At 39.6% G+C, this 21,312-nt stretch overlaps 1 protein-coding gene across 4 annotated transcripts in view; it reads right to left on the bottom strand.

Moving 5' to 3' along the window:
• Positions 1-21,312, bottom strand: part of pgap1 (post-GPI attachment to proteins 1) — a 308,887-nt gene that overhangs the window by 36,825 nt on the left and 250,750 nt on the right. For 3 of the 4 annotated variants that reach the window (XM_031892788.1, XM_031892785.1, XM_031892787.1), the window contains 3 exons: positions 13,861-13,951; positions 9,847-10,044; positions 7,403-7,538 (listed from right to left, as the gene is read on the bottom strand). In XM_031892788.1, the coding sequence (XP_031748648.1) occupies positions 7,403-7,538; positions 9,847-10,044; positions 13,861-13,951 (425 nt within the window). The remainder of the gene's footprint in view (positions 1-7,402; positions 7,539-9,846; positions 10,045-13,860; positions 13,952-21,312) is intronic. The other variant, XM_031892786.1, reaches the window with a different exon arrangement.

The raw sequence follows: 21,312 nt of genomic DNA, 5'->3' as shown, positions 1-21,312 counted from the left end.
TTGTTAAGGGATCACATACAAAATGATGTACTGGAGAATGGCATTATGAGCAGTAATCAGCATGGCTAAATATTATTAAATGCCCCCCCCCCCCCATTTTATTATCTATAGCACTTCTTTTTTTTTTTTCTTACTTATATTTTTATTGGTTTTTGGAGTTTTTTTTTGCAAATAAACATTTATACAGCACCTCTCTAGCACTCTGTGCTCTCCCAGGGCAAAATGTCGGCAGTTTTATGCTGCGATTATTGCGTGCGTAATGTTGCGACAATTAGCGCTTGCGATAAATAGCGTGCATGCGAAAAATACCGCGCACGCTATTTATCGAGACAAAACTATCGCATGCAGTACCGTGCGTCAAATAGCACAAGTGTGCTAATGGTGAATTGTGAGTTAAGTCGCGAAAATTTAGAAGCGATAAAATTTTTAACGCACACTATAAATAGCGCACGTTAAAACACACTTTAGTGAATCGGCCCCATTATATCTTATATATTTATACATAGTTATCATTTCAACCCTTAAGCACCTATTCTCCAGTGTAAACAACCTTAACTTGGCCAGTTTTTTCAAAGTAACTCCACAGCATTCACACCTCTGTGAGTTTCAGATGTCACCTTTCTGAAGAGTTACAAAGTGCCATTGTGATTGGATTAGTGGAAGAGTATATATGCTGAGGACTTCCCATACCAGTCAGATGAACTGAAGAAGCTGCTCGGATGAGTAGTGAAACGTCTTCAATGATTACTTAACAAGTCCAGTTGCTTTAAATTTATTTATACTAGATATACCATGACCTGGATGAATGAAAATCTTCATAGACATTTTGGCCAGTCTTTCTTCATAACTAAGACTTTCCATACCCTTTACCAGCTTAGTTGCCCTTCTCTGTACCCTCTCATATATTCTAGATGGGGCCTTACCAGCGCTCTGTGAAGTGGAAGAATAACACCCTCCTCCCGCGTGTTTATGTCCATTTTAATACAGCTCAAAACCTTATTTGCCCTTGCAGCTGCTGACTGGCATTGCTTGCTACAGCCAAGTTTATTATCTACAAGGACTTCAAGCTCCTTTTCCATTATGGATTTTCCAAGTGCAGTCCCATTTCTCAATATAATATGGCTTATGTATTTTAATTTCCAAGGTGCATGACATTTATCCACATTAATTCTGACCTGCCACTTAGCTGCCTAGATTGCTGGTTTGTCAAGATCCTGCTGCAAGGGTGCCATATCCTGGATAGAATTGATTGGGCTGTAGAGTTTTGTGTCATCTGCAAACACTGATACATTACTTTTAAGACCCTCCCTGAGTCATTAATGAACAAGTAAAACAAAAGTGGACCCAGTACAGAATTTACTCCAAGTAGAGAATGTACCATTAACAACCACCCTCTGTACCCGATCCTGTAGCCAGTTTTCTATCCATGTGCAAACGAATTCACTAAGACCAACAGACCTTATTTTAGAGAGCAGTCATTTGTGGGACATGGTATCAAATGCTTTGGCAAAATCCAAAATAGATCACATCTACTGCAACCCCAGGAGAAATATGATACAGGCCAATATTCCTTAATTTAATCAGTGACCTTCTGCATGGTACTGTACCAAATGCTTTAAATTTTAAGTAGATCACATCCACTGCCACCCCAATATCTAGGCTTCTGCTCACTTTCTCATAGAAGGCATTTACTGACAAGAACTATTGCACATAAAACTGTGATGGCACATACTCATAGCACTGTGATTTAAAATGTATTTTCTTATTAACCCTCCAAAAGTGGGAGAATATTGCTGTTGGGTCCTAGAAGTTAGAGTTTTCTAGAAGAAACAGGCAGATTAGACACTCTATTCCATTTGTTCAGCTCACATATTAGAACTCATTTTTCACAAGGAGGTACTGCAGATGTTAGGAAGCTGTCTCTGAGCAGGGCACAGAAGAGAAAGCCTGTTCTGTCTTTTGTTACTGGTAGTCCACAGGGGGGCCAGTTTAGTGATGGAACTCACTAAATGTGTAAAGGTGGTGCACAATTGGCAGGAGTTATTTTTATATTTGTTTTTTGTCACTCAATACTTTTGTCACTCTTATTCTAAACCTTGGAAGCAATACTTTCTGAATGAATTACCCTTTTTGTATCAATCCCTTTATAGAGTGCAGTTCTTCAAGTTTAACTTCTTCTCTCTCACTTTCATTCACTTTTCATTCACTTTCAAATTGCAACATTTTTAGGCGATTTTCTCAAATGTCACAGAAACCACTTTGCAGATTGGTACTTTGGTGTAGAAAGGACACTTTACCCATGTTGGATTTGTCAGAAGGTGTACTTTCTAAAAATATATAATTTTCAGGGGTCACCCTAAATTTCTACAGCTTCTGTCCCACATAAAACTGCCATGTGTTTATGAATTATGTAAAGGTAAGCCATGAAATTAGTGTGCACAAGGTATATTTTGGGGTCACTAAGTGTCATGTGCTTTGAAAAATCTATGTACAGTGGGCATCAAACTGTTCAGTAGACCTCTGGGGTTCATATTTAGGGTGTTTTATATAGCTACCTAATGACCTGTAGAAAATAAGATGCTGCATATTGGAAGAAGCTGAAATGACAGAAATGATAGATCATATGGGGGTATGTTCACATTGGGGCCCCTACATGCCACATACATAGGTAAACCTATACATATTGGGCATCAAACTGTTCAGTGGACCCCTGGTGTTCAAATTCAGGGTGTTTTATCTTGGTAGCTAATGATATGTGGGAGATAAGATGCTGCAAACTGGAAGCTTTGAGAGGATTTTTGGAAATATCAAAATTGCCAAATTTAGGAAAGCTTTGTAGCTTGCTACTTTAGAGTAGAAAAACATGGGTACCCATTTTGAATTCAGGAGAATGTGTACTTTCGAAAATTATATGGCTTTCTGGGGTGAGCATACATTTTGTAGCTTTATTCTACATAAAATGATGTAAATGTGTTGATTTTGCAGAAGCTGGAATGACAGAAATGATAGATCCTATGGGGGTATGTTCACATTGGGGCCCCTACATGCCACATAAACCTATACATATTGGGCATACAACTGTTCAGTGGAACCCTGGCGTTCATATTTAGGGTGTTTTATCTAGTTACTTTATGACCTGTAGGAGATAAGATACTATAGACTGGAAGCTTTGATGCGATTTTAAATCGCATCAACTTGGTAGTTTGGAGTAGACAGACAGTTCTACCTATTCTGGATTCCCAGAATCTGTTCTTTCTAAAAATGTATTATTTTCTGGGATAAATCTTCTGTTAGTGGAATTTTTGGTCTTGAAATCCAAAGTATGCAGCTGGAGCAGTGCTTTGGAAATTTGGAAGTACTGCTGGGAGTTTTTGACCTACACAAGTAAGAAATCTCCATAAAACTATATATATTTGGTATTGGCACGTTCAGAAGACATGGGACTTTTCAAATCAGTTGTAATTTCATGCATAAAATAATTGTTGTTTCTGGTGTATGTGTTTATATTATGGAAAATATATGTGTATATATATATTTTTTTTTTATTTTTTTTTTTCATTTTTTAGACATTTAGAAGCCTATATTTTGTTAAAGAATTGGAATTAAAAAAAATTCTACCATATTTTGAAATCTTAGGTTGTCCTGAAAAAAAAAAATATTGTTTTCCTGGGTAAACTAAAAAAGTTCCCCTGAGGAAAGGCCCCTAAATTGAAACAGTGCAAAATGTTCAAAAACTGTCTGGCAGTGGAAGTTATGCTTTGACCAAAATGACTGGCAGTAAAATGGTTAAGGGATCACATACAAAATTATGTACTGGAGAATGGCATTATGAGCAGTAATCAGCATGGCTTTATGGAGGACAGGTCATGTCAGACCAATTTAATTGCTTTTTATGATGAAGCTGGACAGTGGGGGTGCAGTAGATGTGATCTATTTAGATTTTGCCAAAGCATTTGATACCGTTCCCCACAAATGACTGCTTTCTAAACTAAGGTCTATTGGTCTTAGTGAAGTTGTTTGTATGTGGGTAGGAAACTGGCTACAGGATCGGGTACAGAGGGTGGTGCATTCCCTACTTGGAGTAAGGTTCTCAGTGGGGTCCCTCAGGGTTCTGTACTGGGTCCACTTTTGTTTAACTTGTTCATAAATGACTTAGGGAAGGGTATTATCATGTATCAGTTTTTGCAAAAGACACAAAACTCTGCAGGCCAGTCAATTCTATCCAGGATGTGGCATCCTTGCAGCAAGATCTTGATAATCTGGCAATCTTGGTGGCTAAGTGGCTGATGGGATTTAATGTGGATAAATGTAACCAATGCACCTGGGATGTGAAAATATGCAAGCCACTTATACCCTTAATGGGACTGCACTAGGCAAATCCATAATGAAGAAGAACCTTGGAGTCCTTGTAGATAATAAACTTGGCTGTAGCAAGCAATGCCAGGCAGCAGCTGCTAGGCCAATCAAGGTTTTGAGCTGTATTAAAAGGGGCATAGATTCACAGGAGGAGGGTGTTATTCTTCCCCTTTACAGAACGCTGGTAAGGCGTTCTAGAATATGCTGTTTGTTTTTTGTCTCCAGTGCTCAAACAGGACATTATTGAATTAGAGTGGGTCCAGAGAAGGGCAACTAAGCTGGTAAAGGGTATGGAATGTCTCAGTTATGAAGAAAGACTGGCCAAGTTGGGTTTCTTTACACTGGAGAAGAGGCGCTTAAGAGGTGACATGATAACTATGTACAGTATAAATATATAAGGGGATCATATAATAACCTCTCTAATGCTTTATTTACCAGTAGGTCCTTCCAACTGACACAAGGGCACCCACTCCGTTTAGAAGAAGGGAAGTTCCGTTTAAATATTCGGAAAGGATTTTTTACTGTGAGAGTTGTCAAGATGTGGAATTCACTCCCCAAATCAGTTGTACTGGCTGATACATTATATAGCATTAAGAAGGGGCTGGATGGCTTTTTAGAGGGAATACAGGGTTATGAGAGATAGCTTTTAGTACAAATTGATCCAGGGACTGGTCCGATTGCCATTTTGGAGTCAGGAAGGAATTTTTTTCCCCTCTGCGGCAAATTAGAGAGGCTTTGGATGGGGTGTTTTGCCTTCCTCTGGATCAGCTAGCAGTTAGGCAGGTTATATATAGGCATTATGGTTGAATGTGATGGACGTATGTTTTTTACTATGTAGCCCTGCCATTTATATAAATTCTCAAATATAGGAAAAGCTTGTTCAATCACCTCAGGGTCTCGCACATGTTGTGTCTCTTCCAGTAGTATGGGAACTGTATCAACTATTACTCCAGAAGAGAAAAAATACTTCCAAAATACCTTACATTAAAATGCTTGGTAGGTAAAGTTTATAATATTAGAATTATGATTCATATCCATCAGATACAAAGCTCTAATTTTCATTGTCAGTGTTCACTCTAACCAGTGCAAACAGATTTTTGTTTGCCAATTTTTAGACTGGCACACCCTAATTAAAATTCAATGTTTTTATTGTGAGCACACTGCACAAAAATCCGACGCTTCGGTCCTGCAAGGGCACAAGGATTTGAGCTGTATTAAAAGGGGCAACGGAGATTTGTCGCAGCAAGACTGATCTCCCCGTGTGTCACAGCCCTTACACTTAAAGAGCGCTGGTAAGGCCCCATCGTACTGGCTGATACCAAATCAGTCCCCAAATCAGTCGTACTGGCTGATACATTAGATAGCTTCTAGAAGGGGTTGGGATGGATTTTTAGCAACTGAGGAAATACAGGAAGCAATTAAAGGACATGTAAACCCCACACACAAAAATTTCCTTCTCCTCCTGTAACCTACTCGGCCCCCCCCTTGGGAATTTGCTTTGATTTCTGGCTTGCCAGACATGCTCAGTTGTTCTAAGCTCGATTACTAAACACGCCCTCCAGTCTAGCAGCCAGTGAAGAGATGGCATCGCTGGTTCCCATAGAAACTCAGCTCTAGCTGTCTGCTTTAATTTTATTCTCCTGAGCTCAGCTTTACGATTACAGTGCTCAAACAAAGCAGAACTTTTATCAGAGACAGTTCTACCAGTGTGAGCCTGTATTCTTGATGAAATGTATGCTGAATAAGGGTGTGTGTGTGTTTATGCAGATTTAAATGTATCTGGTTATGTATCAGAGGAAAAATGGCCACTGGGTGAAAGCTACTATTTGCTTTAGGAAAATGTGATGGTGCTGGCAAACGGAGGGAATATATGCAGTACAAATAATGCCATTTGGGTGGGGGAGACATGTCCAACTGATATACATTGTAGGCAAATGTAGGCTTTACATGTCCTTCAAATAAAATCTATTATTTTTGTTGTTTGTATGTATTAGGCCAATCAAGTCTACCTTAAAAATGATTTAAAATCAGACAAAGGAAATCACTTACCTTTGTATTGTCACTGCGAGCTGGGTGTTTGATTACAAACCTTAGTGCCTGGGTTGACCTTTTTGCTCCATTTAACTATACGTAGCTTAAATTATTTAATCTCCCCTTTAGGAAGGAAAACACATGGCGGGGCACCACATTGCCACTGTCTGTACTTCCAATACTAAACTTCAAGCCACTACAGTAAGAAGGTGCAAATATATCACTCTGATGTACTAAATCACTGTATTGTAATTTTCGGTTAATTAAAAGGCATGCTGTCAGCATTTAGACATACCTATTAGCATGCTCATTTTTGTATAATGATAGATTTTTATCTTGTCCAGTTATTTCCTGCCCCTTAATGGTCTATTTTTGAATTTTTTTCTCTAAGCCTTGTTTAATAACCTGTGCACAATTTATTTATAACTTGTTTCAACACAGTGTGATGTAAGGCAAATGTTTATGCTTGAATATACTACATGTACTTGCGCATCCCTGGCTATTTAAGGACGTGACCCTCCACATTTGCAGGAGAATTACAGAAGGAGTGTGAAGGGCAGTGAGTAAAAAAGTATTTTTAGATTATCACATAACTCCCAACATTTTGAAAATGGAAAGAGGGACGAAAAGAAATGCTGCGGTATGCGTGGCATACATTTTTTTGACCATTCCCATTTTTGTGACCACACCCCCTAAATAACACTCCCATTTGACTAAATTTGGCAGGTTATTTAAAGTTTCAAGTGAAAGTGAAGTTTTAGCGTTCAGTGCAGGAGATCAAAGGTAAATGAGGGACTTTTCAGTAAGAATCCTGGACTGTGGGTTGAGCTGTCAATAGAGGGACTGTCCCGTGAAAATCAGGACAGTTGGGAGCTATGTTATCATACAACAGCGGATCTAATTAACTTATTTAAAACTATGAATACAAGCTCTGAGATGCAAACATAAAAACATTTAAACATCCCAAAAAATTAAATAATCAAAAAGACAAAAATAATAGAAAGAGAAATTTTACCTTGCTTAAGTATCGCAGAAAAACAAGTAATAGAGAAAATGTGCCACAACTCCTCCAAGAAATAAAAGCAAAGAATAAAATCTCAACACAAACTCTATAAGTGAATCTGCTTTCCTTAGGAAACACTGGAGGGCTGCTGTGAAGAGAGAAAAAACTTACAAGTAAAACATAAAAGAGTACATATATTTTTAGTAAAAGGAGTATGAACACTCAGCTCAAACGTCATTACTCCACCTACGTAATTTATCGTTCCACCAACTGATTTCACCAACCAGCCCCCTAACATCATCAATGACCCTTCCTTACAGTAAAGAGAGAAAGATCCATAAAATATAGGGCAGCTTTTACTTTGTTGAGGGACACTTGTAAGGGTTCTTACGCACAGATATCTTCTTGTGTGCCTTAAAATGCATGGATGCGTCAAAACACATGTAAGTTTATGGTAAATTAGGTACAGGTATAGGACCTATTATCCAGAATACTCGGGACCAAGGGTATTCCGGATAAGGGGTCTTTCTGTAATTTGGATCTCCATACCTTAAGTCTACTAAAAAATCAATAAAATATTAATTAAACCCAACAGGATTGTTTTGCATCCAATAAGGATTAAATATATCTTAATTGGGATCAATTACAAGGTGCTGTTTTCTTACTACAGAGAAAAAGGAAATCAGTTTTAAAATTCTGAATTATTTGATTAAAATGGAGTCTATGGGAGACGGGCTTTCCGTAATTCGGAGCTTTCTGGATAACGGGTTTCCGGATAAGGGGTCCGATACCTGTACTTGTAAAACCATAAGATACACCAAATTTTACCCAGTATGAGACTTTTTTCTCAGCCCTCACATATGTTGGAGGCCAGGGTGTTGTGCAACTGCAACTCACAATAAGGAAGGGCACCAGTAACTTATTAATTGAAATGATCCACATAGGATTCAGGCATAATACAGGTCAGGCACATACTCACAGTACTCGTCACATTAACAATTCACTATCTAGCCTTTCTGTACACTAAGAACAAGCAGCTAAATAACTAGGGGACTGCCTAAAACAAAGAGGCGCAATTTAGCAGCCCCTACATTCTGCCCTTGGTGAATTTCTTCTGTCCCAGCAAAAAACACATCAAATATACATAATACACATAATATACATCTCCCAAAGTTCTTCGTTAAATTTCAGGCATGCATGCACACTCAGCATTTGGTGTCAACATCTTGAGCATTTGTGCATGCACGTGCAGCAATTTTGTGGCTTCAGCAGTCAATTCTGCATGATATAATTTCCGGAAGCACATGTGCATGTATTGATATCACGAAAAAATTTCACTGGCACGCTGGCATCCACCGCAAGTCCTTCGATAGTTGACTGCCTAGGGTTGACAGATCTGCACAAACAGAACCAGTGCTTCCTGAAGTGATTGAATATACTAATACTAGTGATGGCCCCAGAATTCCCTGTGTGACGTCATCAGTAGATATAAATTAGTGTACAGGAATAATATATTGAAGTAAGGGTGAAGACACACAGTGCTACTAGTAGAAGCTACTTGTCACGGCTACAAAAATAGACAATGCTTATAATTTACTGATAATTGTCTCTATGCGCATTTTAGCAGTGGCAATTCTATGGCAGGGTATTTTCTGGCCTTTAGTAGCCGTGATAAGTAGCTGCTACAAAGTAGCTTCATGTGTTTTCACCCTAAAGGAAATTAAAAGCGCCTTTTTGAGGCAACGTGTCTCTCACACAGCCACAACAGGAAGAGACAATTCTAAAGGATAGAGACACAGCAGCAGAGGGTGCAAAAGCACTCACATGGGTCACATATACCACAATTGCAGGCTTAATAGGGGAACATAGAAGTCTGCCAATTACACTTAGGAAAGAACCTTGAGTGGCTTTCATATAGAAGAGAGCAATATACCATATATACCAAAGGCACAACCACACTAAGGGGCTGATTTACTAATCCCCGAATCCGAAAAATTTGGATTGGAAAACGAACATTTTGCGACTTTTTCATAGCCATTACAAATTTTGTGAATTGTTGCGACTTTTTCATAGCCATTATGACTTGCGTGAATTGTCGGGACTTTTTCATAGCCATTATGACTTGCGTGAATTGTCGCGACTTTTTCATGGCCATTACGACTTTCGCGAATTGTCGTGACTTTTTCGTATTGAGCGCTCGAAAAAGTCGCAAAATACCGATCATTACGAAAAAAACGCATTCGGGGGCTTTTCGGACGTTCGTGGATTAGTAAATGTGCCCCTTAAAGTCCGTGGATGTGTGAAACTGCCTGAAACATTGGTGTCCCTGTCTCTGTGCTCCTGATACTCTGCTTACCTGCCTACTATAGCTAATTTTCCACACAAAATTACATGTACAGGCAGACAGCATGTCACAATATAATAACAAGCTATTACACAAGAATATATAAACATACCTTTTAAAGAACATCCAGAGTGAGGAAAATATTCTGAGCACTGAGTGGAGACCAACAGAACTCCAGTAAGCTATGCTTGTACCAAATATGAAGAAGAACAAGGATGCCAATGGAAACCAGAAGCCAAAGGTATGTAATTGGACAGCATCCAGTTGTGGGAGCATTAACTCATCCCAGGCTTTTTTAAACCACTTGTAACTATATGGAAGAATAATACATTACCAAATTATTGCAACACATACAGGACTACAAGTATAAGAATTTTTATAATTAATGTATCTTTGTCCTTTCTGTTAATTCTTGCGCCGTACACATACCATATATACTCGAGTATAAGCCGATCCGAATATAAGCCAAGGTACCTACGTTTTAACCTAAGAAAAGTTTCCATTAGAGTATTTCAAGTTCTTTTAGTTCAATAAATGCTTAATTTGAAGTTATAACTCAAGTTAATTTGTTCTTGAACAAAAAAACTTGATTGTGGTGGAAATTAAAATTTGAGCTTTGAGAAATAATCCCTTTTATATGCAAGAAAATAATTAGTGGCAACCATGAGGCTTTTAAAGTCCATTTACTAAAGTGCATAAAACAATTTTAACCTGTTTCGTTCAGCCAGCATTGTAGTGACCAAGGCTAGCTTGAGAATAGAGTCCATTTAAGTAGGGGGGTCATACAGGGGAATCTTCACCCACAAAAGTTTTTTCTCTATCAATATGTATCTGTCATACCTGAGCAAGAGTACTCTAGCATTATAAGTGTTAAACTGAATCCATTTGGTTTCTGTCTCACAAAGAAACCCTCCATTACACACTCTAGCAGGGATCTGTGTCACACCATTTTGGGCAAGAAAGCTATAGCAGTTTCTTCCTTTTTAACTTATGATGAAAAGAAAAGGTTAATGAACACAGAAAGGCATTTATGAGAAATATATGGATTACAAACAGGGATTAAGATACCCTCTGAACTATGGTTTACACTTTCATAATTCATAGAGTGGTTATGAGGAGATCACATTCTTCCTAATGATACCTCACATGGCCACCCAACACTTACCAATTATGAGGAAGGTTTCTGGAGGACTGAACCATCAGACACCAATTATGTGTGGTATTGCTAACCTATGAAAAGCAGCATGTCCGTATTTATAGGATAATATCATGCATAATGTAATCTTGCACTCAGTGCTTATGCATGAGGACCCAGTTACCTTGGGGGTACATGCCTAGTTTTCCACCTTGCCTTAGGGGACATAAAGGACATTCCTTTATGTTTCAGTGTTTTATTCCTTTTTATTGTATACTTTTTTTTCTTGGTTTTGCTGCTGGAGTACTTGTTGAATTAGTGGAAACTCATCCTTTGCTTTAGAAAATGTGTGGTTCGTGTATTAAAGTTTTAGCGTATCTCATCTCCTGAGAGTGACCATTGGTGGCCATAGGATTCAGAGAGTTGCAGAAAAAGCACCACACCACCACAACAGCTGTTTGGGATTAGAGAAATTGATTCTGAATGCAGAGACACTATATCATGCAGAGAGTTAAAAAACACAATTTTAAAGTCTTTTAATGGTTTACTGCAGTGCTGTCCAACTGGCGGCCCGCGACCTCCCTCTGTGTGGCCCCCCACCTGTCTGGCTGCTTTGATGGCTTACCTTTGTGTAAGCTTTAAATGGTATCAGTACTGGGATTAACTGGCCCCCTGAATGGTTCTCACCTCAGATTCAGGCTGTAATCCCCCTGTATTGTTTAAACATGTAATCCCCTGTGTTTTTCACACCTTTTAGTTTCTGCATTGTTCACCCCCTGCAGTGTTCACACCTCAGGCTCAGGCTGTAATCATCCACATTGTTCACCTGTTCACACCTCAGACATTGTATGTAGTGCCTGGACTATGCTGCCTGTGGCACACACAGACAGCATAGGGTAGGCAAAGTATGGCACATAGGCAGTATAGGGCAGGGAAGGTATGGAACACACAGGCAGCATAGGGGAGACAGAGTATGGCATAGGCAGTATAGGGCAGGGAGGGTATGGCACACACAGACAGCTAAGGGCAGACAGAGTATGGCACACACAGACAGCTAAGGGTAGACAGAGTATGGCACACACAGGCAGCATAGGGTAGAGTATGGCACCCACAGGTAGGGCAGGCAGAGTATGGCACACACAGGTAGGGCGGGCAGAGTATGGCACACACAGGTAGGGCAGGCAGAGTATGGCACACACAGGCAGCATAGGGCAGGCAGAGTATGGCACACACAGGCAGCTAAGGGCAGGCAGAGTATGGCACACATAGGCAGCTAAGGGCAGGCAGAGTATGGCACACATAGGCAGCTAAGGGCAGGCAGAGTATGGCACACACAGGCAACATAAGGCCCTGTACCATGTATGCTAGAGAAATTCCATCCCTCGTCACCGCAGAAGTTGGACAGCACTGGTTTACTGGATTGTAAAAATCTATGATATATTTCATTGAGACTGTTTTACACAGAAGAAGATGAGCAAATAAAAGTGCTGGGGATGAGATTTAACAGCTCATAATGAGAACACAAATAGAACTTAAGCTTCAGGGAAAAGCTGCAGCTGAGAAAAAGCTCTTTGAGAAGAGAGAGACTAATTGAGTTGCTCTGAGCTGAGAGACAAGGGGGAGAGATTCGGGCTGCTATTGCAAAGTTCTTCTTGTCACTCACTGACATCACCAACTTATGCTAATGCAGCACCGATGGCTCTCTCCTGAAACTACTAGGCATTCAGCAGAGGAAGTGAAGGAAAGTGGAGGTTTGTTTTTTTGCATAAACTAGAAAACAGCATTTTTCACAAGAATTTTCACAAACTAAACTTCACTGAATTCTAATGTGTTTAAAGTACAACCCTTTTGGATGGCTTAAAGGAATCCCTTATATTAATGGAATCCCTTATATTATCTCTAATATACTTTCACTAAAAAAAATCTGTACTATTTTTCTAAAAAATCTGATTTTATGCAGTTCTGCTGCCAGCTGCTCTGCAGGGAAATGTCCAGTTATGCCTGAGTTTTGCAAGGCTGGGAAGGAGGGTGTGGGGGTTGTTTCACACAGAAATTAGCAAATGTTATTCAGGTAAGACAAATAAAACATAAAACAACCCAGAATGCAGAATATTTCCCTGCTATTGGAAAGTGCGATCGTTTCCCTGCAGAGCAGTCGGGACTGTCTATCGATTTATATATTTATATTTATAGAGCAGTCAGAGTAGGGCAAGTGAAGGGGAAATTTTTTTAATGGTATAATAAGTATTTTGGAAATAGGTTCTTTATAAGTAGGAAACCAGAAAAGGAAATTTCATTTTTTTTTGCCTTTACATTCTCTTTAATGGTATGGAAAGTCTCAGTTATGAAGAAAGACTGGCCAAGTTGGGTCTGTTTACACTGGAGAAGAGGCGCTTAAGCGGTGACATGATGACTATGTATAAATATATAGGGGGATCATATAATAACCTCTCTGATGCTTTATTTACTAGTAGGTTCTTCCAACTGACACGAGGGCACCCACTCAGTTTAAAAGAAAGGAGGTTCCATTTAAATATTCGGAAAGGATTTTTTTACTGTGAGAGCTGTGAAGTTGTGGAATTCCCTCCCTGAACCAGTCGTACTGGCTGATGCATAAGATAACTTTAAGAAGGGGCTGGATGGCTTTTTGCAAGTGAAGGAATACAGGGTTATGGGAGTTGATCCAGGGACTGGTCCGATTGCCATCTTGGAGTCAGGAAGGAATTTTTTCCCCCTCTGAGGCAAATTAGAGAGGCTTCAGATGGGGTTAGGCAACTAGCAGTTAGGCAGGTTATATATAGGCATTAGGGTGAATTTGATGGAGGAATGTCTTTTTTTAACCTAACTTACTATGTTACTATGTAATTAAACCAATATTTAGAACATCATTACAATATAGTATGTTAATAATACATTTTTAGAAACATTTGACTAAAACAGTGATTGCAAAAACAATAAAACTCTGACAGTTCAACAATGAAATAAACTTACTTTAAAAGATATTTGCAGATGATTAAAATTGGATCAACTTTATATGGTTTAGCTGCCACATCTAATGATACATCTAAGTCCATACAGCTGCCTGAAAAAAATAAAAAAACAATAATAAAATTTGTATACTGGACACTCTACTGCTAAAGTAAGAAATTTATGTTATGTTAAACATTTGTTGCTAAATTCAAGCCATTTTTAGTATCTGAATACACCGACTGTCTTAATGCCCTATATATATATATATATATATATATATTGATAATGGGTGAGCGCAGCAGATCTCTTGTATTTGTCTATATGAATTTTGTGGTATCAGCCTCATTGCACCCCTTCCTACAACCCCTGTTTTGTGTAAAGGGGAGGGAATTTTTAGTAGCTGAATGAACAGACTGTCTTCATGTCCTATAAATATTGAAAACGGTTAAATGCAAAGAACCTCTTGTTTTTCTCTATATACATTTTGTGGTCACAGCCTCATTGCATCACAGCTAACAGTTAGGTAATCCCATGGGGGGGGAAACAGGACTGGTTGGGACGGGCCAAGCTGATCAGGTTGCCTAGGGCGCCTGGTCGGCTTGGCCAAGCACTGAGGACTGGCCAGACCAGGGCTGTCTTTGATGTAGTTGGCCAGCTTGAATTTATTGCTATATAGGGACAAACAATCCCTGTTTTTTCTTGAAGGGGATTTTGAGGGGCTCATGTTGTGTTTGTCATGAAATGCTTGGGGGGGGGGGTTACGTTTGTCTGTCTTGAAATGCCTGAGGGGGGCTCATGTTGTATCTACCATAAAACGCCTAATTTTGTTTCTGTTGTGAAATGTTGGGGCCCTCACATTGTGTATGTCATGAAATTCTGGGGGCAACATGCTGTGCCTGTCAGGAAATGCTGGGGGGCCATGCTGTGCTTTTCATAAAATGCTAGGGGCTGTGTTATGCTTGCCATTGACATGCTTGTTGACATGTGTCATGAAATGCTGGGGTCCACTGTGTGTACCATAAAATGCACTGTGAGAAGCTGAGGCTGCCCTCTACATCATTGCCCAATGGGCACTATGCTTGCTAGTATTGGTAATGGGTACGTGTAGAGGATTTCTTTATATGAATTTTTATTGCATCCTGGCCTAAAGGTTTAAAATTTAGTGATTAGCACAACTTACCCTTTTTGCTATAGTTTATGCAGGAGTAGTGGCCAGCTCCATATTGTAGCTCAAATCATTCCCAGCTACAGTCAGGCAAACCGAGAGGTGGCCAATGAAAGGGCAAATATTGCAATATATGAATAAACAATCCCTATTTTGATGCATAGAATGTCTTAATGTCCTTTATATATTGATAATGGGTATATGCAAAGGACCATTGTATTTGTCAATTATATATTTAATAACCAAATAATAACCAAAATATGCAAATTTGTTAATTATAATAATTACTTATATCATGATTTACCCTAAATCCAACATTTTAGTGTGGTCTGAGCAGCTGTTGAGAAGCTGAGCTTAGGGGCTGTTGCAAATTATCAAGCAGAAAATGAGGATTGTCTGTCATATAAACTGATGCTACGGGCTAATTATTCAGTTATGGTGCAAATGCCCTGGTTTTATATCTGTTATGTAATGTGAATCTAAATGAATTACTAATCAGCGTTTTACTATTACTGTTACATTTACATACCTCCCAACAATTCATTAAGAGAAAGAAGGACAAAAATATGTGACGCGGGTAGTGTGGCAAAATTTTTTGGCCATGCCTGCTTTGTGACCATGCCCCCCACATGCCACACCCACTTTACATGCCCCAGATGTGCCAGTATAATCACTAAATAAAAAGAATAAAGGACATATTAACTTCAAACATGCCAGTATGACTACATTAAATTGATAAAGGGCATATTAACCCCAGACATGCCAGTAAAATTACTAAATAAAACTGATAAAGGGCATATCAACTTCAGACATGCCAGCAGTTCTGTGCATTTTCCAAAGTTATAAACAGGGCCCATTCCAGTGGTACATTAATCTATGTTATTTCCTTCCATTCTTAATCAGTTGAAAGCAAAACAATATTAATGTACCACTAGAATTTCTAGCCATATTAACAAGGCCAGCTTAAGGTTCCCAAACTTATAAGGGCCCCTTTAAAATGTCTACTATATTTTATGAACGGATAAGCGATACCTCTGTCTTTTATTCTCCTGCATGCTGTGCTCTGCCAGAGATTCCCAGGAGTGGGAGATATATGTTAGGGGTCGAAAGGTGAAACTGTCCAGCACACAAATAAAGGCAGCAGCCTCTTCTGCCTGATAAAAGACAGAGCTGCACCCTCAACCCCTGACCCGGTAAACAGGAGCAAGGAGAGGAAAGCGCACTAATGCCGATAGTTGACCCTTGCCTGTCACAAATGCTCCACGCAGGACAATTAAACATCAAGGTAAACCTGGGACCTTGAGGTAGCAGGGGAGATTCAAGAGTTAAGGGGGAGGGCTTTTTCCCCGGAGCAGAGCAGGCACAGCAATCAATTAAATGGCAATGCTGAGAAGCGGGACATCTAACAATGAATCCGGGACATCGGGCAGTGCTATAAATTTTGGGACTGTCCCGCTGAAAGCGGGACGGTTGAGAGGTATGCATTTATCCTCTATATATACAGGATAAGCTCAGTAACTGACAGCAGCACAGAGCATGTGTAGAGAAGCAGCAGAAAAGAAGATGGGAAGAAGCTACTGGGGCATCTTTGGAGGCACAAGCCTTCCCTGCTACAAGGTTGTGGTCACCTTGGGCTGGTACAGAAACTCAAAACATAATGTACAACATTTCTACCCAGTCCTTTAGTTAGGATTTAGTTCTCCTTTAAGAGGAAGATTTGTCTCATTGCTGCCCAAGATATTATTAAATTATAAATAAATTAATATGTCAGTAGCTATTGGGGCCTTCGGTTCCTGCTGTTTTAGCATAACTAGTGTAATTTATGTAATTCTTTATAGACCTCTCCCAAAAAAAGGATATTGGATATGACTCGCACACACAATTATTTTTGTTTTGAGGGAACTTATTATTTGCAGCGTACAGACACAGCAATGGGTTCCAATGTTTTTTTACTGTACATATATAAATTATATTTTCTTCATTGGGCATGGGGACCACGGTGGAATCCAATTGTTTGTTTCCTATTTGAATTAATTGCCAACAACGGTTAAATTCACATTGTCGTTTGATGAAATATCGGTGGCGTTTTTGGATGTGAGGATTTTTCGCACTGATGATAGAGTGGAAAGACTTTGTACTGCAAGGAGACTGACTGCAATATGGTGCTCCATGCACATAGTTTTCATTATTGGCTTTTCCCATGCAGAGGCGATATTGCTTAACTTTTCATAGACAACTACTACTAAAATATAAGGAAAAATGGGGGGTGGGGGTGGGGGGCTCCAAGGTGTACAGGCTCAGTGCACAGCTACCCTCCGATGTGTAAGAATTCTCACTGTTGTTGAACACACAACAGAATCATGATTATTCCACCACTGCCTGAGGTTCAACCAATGCTATATTGTAATCCCCTAATACTAAACCCTTACTTTTGCATTCCAACAAACATACTTTTATGCAGGAAACTACAATAACATTTTTCTTGTATAAAGGTTATAGTAATGTGTCTATAGAAATCCAAAACTTGGGCTACACTATTCACATAAACAGTAAACCAGATCCTCCCAATTAATGAAATATCTATCAATTAACGCTACAAAAGGTCTAAACTTTGGAATGAAGCACGCATACAAAAAAACTGACCTAATCTGGGTCCAAGAAACCGACTTTAGGAAAGGGGACCCAATGCCCCTCCAGAATTCTAACGACCCAGTTGAAAAAGTGGCCTCTGCCACAAGCAAAACAGCAGGCATGGCCATTATTGCCAAAAATGATATTAACTTAAGCACTTATTCTAATATGTTCTATAAGAAATGTGATGTACACCCTGGCACATAGTTATGCTCCTAATGACAAATCATATCCCTTTTTTACAAGAGGTTTTCTCCAGACTTCATTGTATGAGACTGGGAAAGGTGAGGCTTCAACCTACCCCAGACCCCACAGTGGACACTACAAGACAGGCCTACCACACACAAACATCCAGACCATACTACAAACACAAACTTGCCAACACAGCAAAATTCAGACACTTGTTACACACAGAAGGCCTCTATGACACATGAAGGACTATATACCCCATGGCCAGGGATTATACATACTACACACCTTCTCACAAGGAATATTCCTGTATAGACCTATTACTTTCAGGCTCAACTCTTCTCCAACAGATCACGAACATCGCTTTAAGTGCAATCTCATGGACTGATCATGGTCCAGTAACCCTACCCCATTTAACACACATTAACAACAAACCTCCTTGAACACACCCTTCACTTTGCAGTAGGTTCAAAAAGCGATCAAGGCATTACCCCCACAAAAGATACCAGGACCAGACGGATTTCTCAATATATTCTACAGAGAATTCTCAGCACAGCTGGCCCCACATCTTCTCTCTGTATTTTAAGAAGCACAAGGTGCAGAATCTTTCCCCTCTGAGATGCTAGAGGCCACAATAGCAATAATCCCCAAAGAAGGCAAGCCCCCAGACCTGGTTAAAGGTTATAGACCTTCTAAAACGTAGATGTTAAAATCTATGCAAAGTTCCTGGCCACCAGGTCCAAACCGTTCTCCCTGCCCTAGTAAACCCGAATCAAGTGGGCTTTGTTAAAAGATGGCCCCAGACGTCACGAGATGCATGATTGATCCCATTCAGATAGCTATAAACCATCCGAACACAGATGCTATTACTCTCATTAGATGTGGGGCATGATAGAGAAAACGCTAGGCAAGTTCAACATAGGGCCACAATTCACAAAAGCAGTCCAAATGCTATACTCCAACTCATCAGTACAAGTTAATGCCTCAAGTCATCTATCCAGGAGCTTTGTACTCACAAATGGTAGCAGGCAAGGATGCCCTCTTACGCCATTTATATTCAAACTAACCATAGAAATCTTAGCCCAAAAAATCAGACAGACATTAGATATACAAAAAAGTGGGAGATACAGAGCATAAAATAGGAGTCTATGCAGATGACATTATTATGATGACCAATCCCTTAAAAGCATTCCCACAACTATTCCAAATTCTGAGTTAATTTGGAGCCATTTTTTACTATAGAGTAAACTCTGACAAAACTCAGGCCCTTCCTATTGGTATATCTCCTACAAGTCATAAGGTTACCAGATAAAACATCCTAAATATAAAAGCTAGGGGTCCACTGAAAAGTTTCATCCCAAACATACATAGCTTTACCTATGTAGAACGTAGGGACCCAAAAATGATCTATCTTGGCTAATAAACTTGGTTGTAGCAAGCAATGCCAGGCAGAAGCTGCTAGGGCAAACAAGGTTTTGAACTGTATTAAAAGGGGTATAGATTCACAGGAGGAGGGGGTTATTCTTCCGTTTTACAGAGCCCTGGTAACGCCCCATCTAGAATATGCTGTTCAGTTTTGGTCTCCAGTGCTCCAGTGGGACATTATTGAATTAGAGAGGGTCCAGAGAAGGGAAACCAAGCTGGTAAAGGGTATGGAAATTCTCATTTATGAAGAAAGACTGGCCAAGTTTGGTCTGTTTACACTGGAGAAGAGGTGCTTAAGGGGTGATATGATAACTATGTATAAATAAATAAAAGGGATATAATGAAAATAATATATGAAAGGGATCATATAATAACCTCTCTAATGCTTTATTTACCAGTAGGTCCTTCCAACTAACAGGAGGCCCCCACTCCATTTAGAATAAAGGAGGTTCCTTTAAATATTCGTAGAGGATTTTTTACTGTGAGTAAAGTTGCGGAATTCCCTCCCCGAATCAGTCGTGCTGGCTGATACATTAAATAGCTTTAAGAAGGGGCTGGATGGATTCTTAGCAAGTGAGGGAATACAGGGTTATGGGAGATAGCTCTTTGTACAAGTTGATCCAGGTACTGGTCTGGAATTTTTTTCCCTCTCTGCGGCAAATTAGAGAGACTTCAGATGGTTTTTTTTTGCCTTCCTCAGGATCAGCTATCAGTTAGGCAGGTTATATAGGCATCAAGGTTGAACTTGATGGACGTATGTCTTTTTTCAAACTTACTACGTTACTATGTATTTCTGTCATTTCAGCTCCTGCACATTTACATCATTTTGGGGCTGATTCACTAAAGTGCGATAAAATTTATCGCACGCTTTTTTGCGTTAAATTAGTCGCGATAATTAGTGCGCAATTCACCATAGTATTATTGCGTGCGTTAAGTTGCCATATCGGATGCGTTAATTTTCGCGCGACCGCATGCGCTAGCTTTAACGCATGCATTAATTTTTGCGCTGAAAAGAATACGATCGCATGATTCACAAACACTTAGGCGCACTAAATATCGCATTAGTCTATGCGAAAATTAACACCTACTTCAGGCAGGCGATAAATTATAGAAAAGTACAGTAAATGAATTTTTGCCAATAAAATATGGACTTAGCAGTGTTATTTATTCAAGTAAAGTCTTGGCATGTATGGAATTTCGCTACTATAGCGGTAAAAATGTAGTCGCCATAATATGCAGTACTGTAGCGGTAAATATTTAGTCGCACAAAATACATTACTAGGTATATTTTGACAATTTCTTTGTCGCGATTTGCGGGCATTTTGTTGCGATTTTGTAATCTCATGACATGTGCGACTTGCGGCCATTTTGTGTCATTGAGCCTGCAGTCACACTGAGAGGAGCATCATGCCTGGGGTTTCTGATCTGCTACCAGGGGAGAGGCGCTATATTGTGTTCTCCTGCGCTCAGGATATGACAACCTGCCGCTGGGGCCCTTAGGGGTCCACGAGAGGAAGAGGGCGATCCTGCGCGAGCTCAGAGATGGTTTGCTCGCCGGGTTTGCCCTTGATGTGGACCTCCGTCTGCTCCAGCGCCTATGGTCTGACCTGAAGCGCAGGAATTCAGACCTGGTGGCTGAAATTGCGGAAGGTAATTATTGTACTTTATTATGCTTTTACAGTATACGTTCAGTAAAAGATTTAGCAAATAATTAAAAGTACAAATGTAAGAAATGTTAGGGATGACGAAAGTAACATAGTAACATAGTAAGTTGGGTTGAAAAAAGACATACGTCCATCACGTTCAACCATAATGCCAGTGAGGAACTGAAACGTTGGTCACATCTTCGTGACTCCTTGTGAAAATCCTGTGTGTGCCGTCACCCCATGCCTGTCTAGATTTTGTTTTGCCACAGGCACCCAGGTATTATTGTTCCTTATGGTGTGCAGCTTCCCAGCACTTCGTATTGTATATATATATATATATATATATATATATACAATACGAAGTGCTGGGAAGCTGCACACCATAAGGAACAATAATATATATATACATCTAATACA

This window comes from Xenopus tropicalis, chromosome 9, assembly GCF_000004195.4.
Source record: "Xenopus tropicalis strain Nigerian chromosome 9, UCB_Xtro_10.0, whole genome shotgun sequence".
Classification (NCBI taxonomy): domain Eukaryota; kingdom Metazoa; phylum Chordata; class Amphibia; order Anura; family Pipidae; genus Xenopus; species Xenopus tropicalis.
The sequence above is the reverse complement of the archived record's forward strand: the minus strand, read 5'-3'. Positions and strand labels throughout refer to the sequence as shown.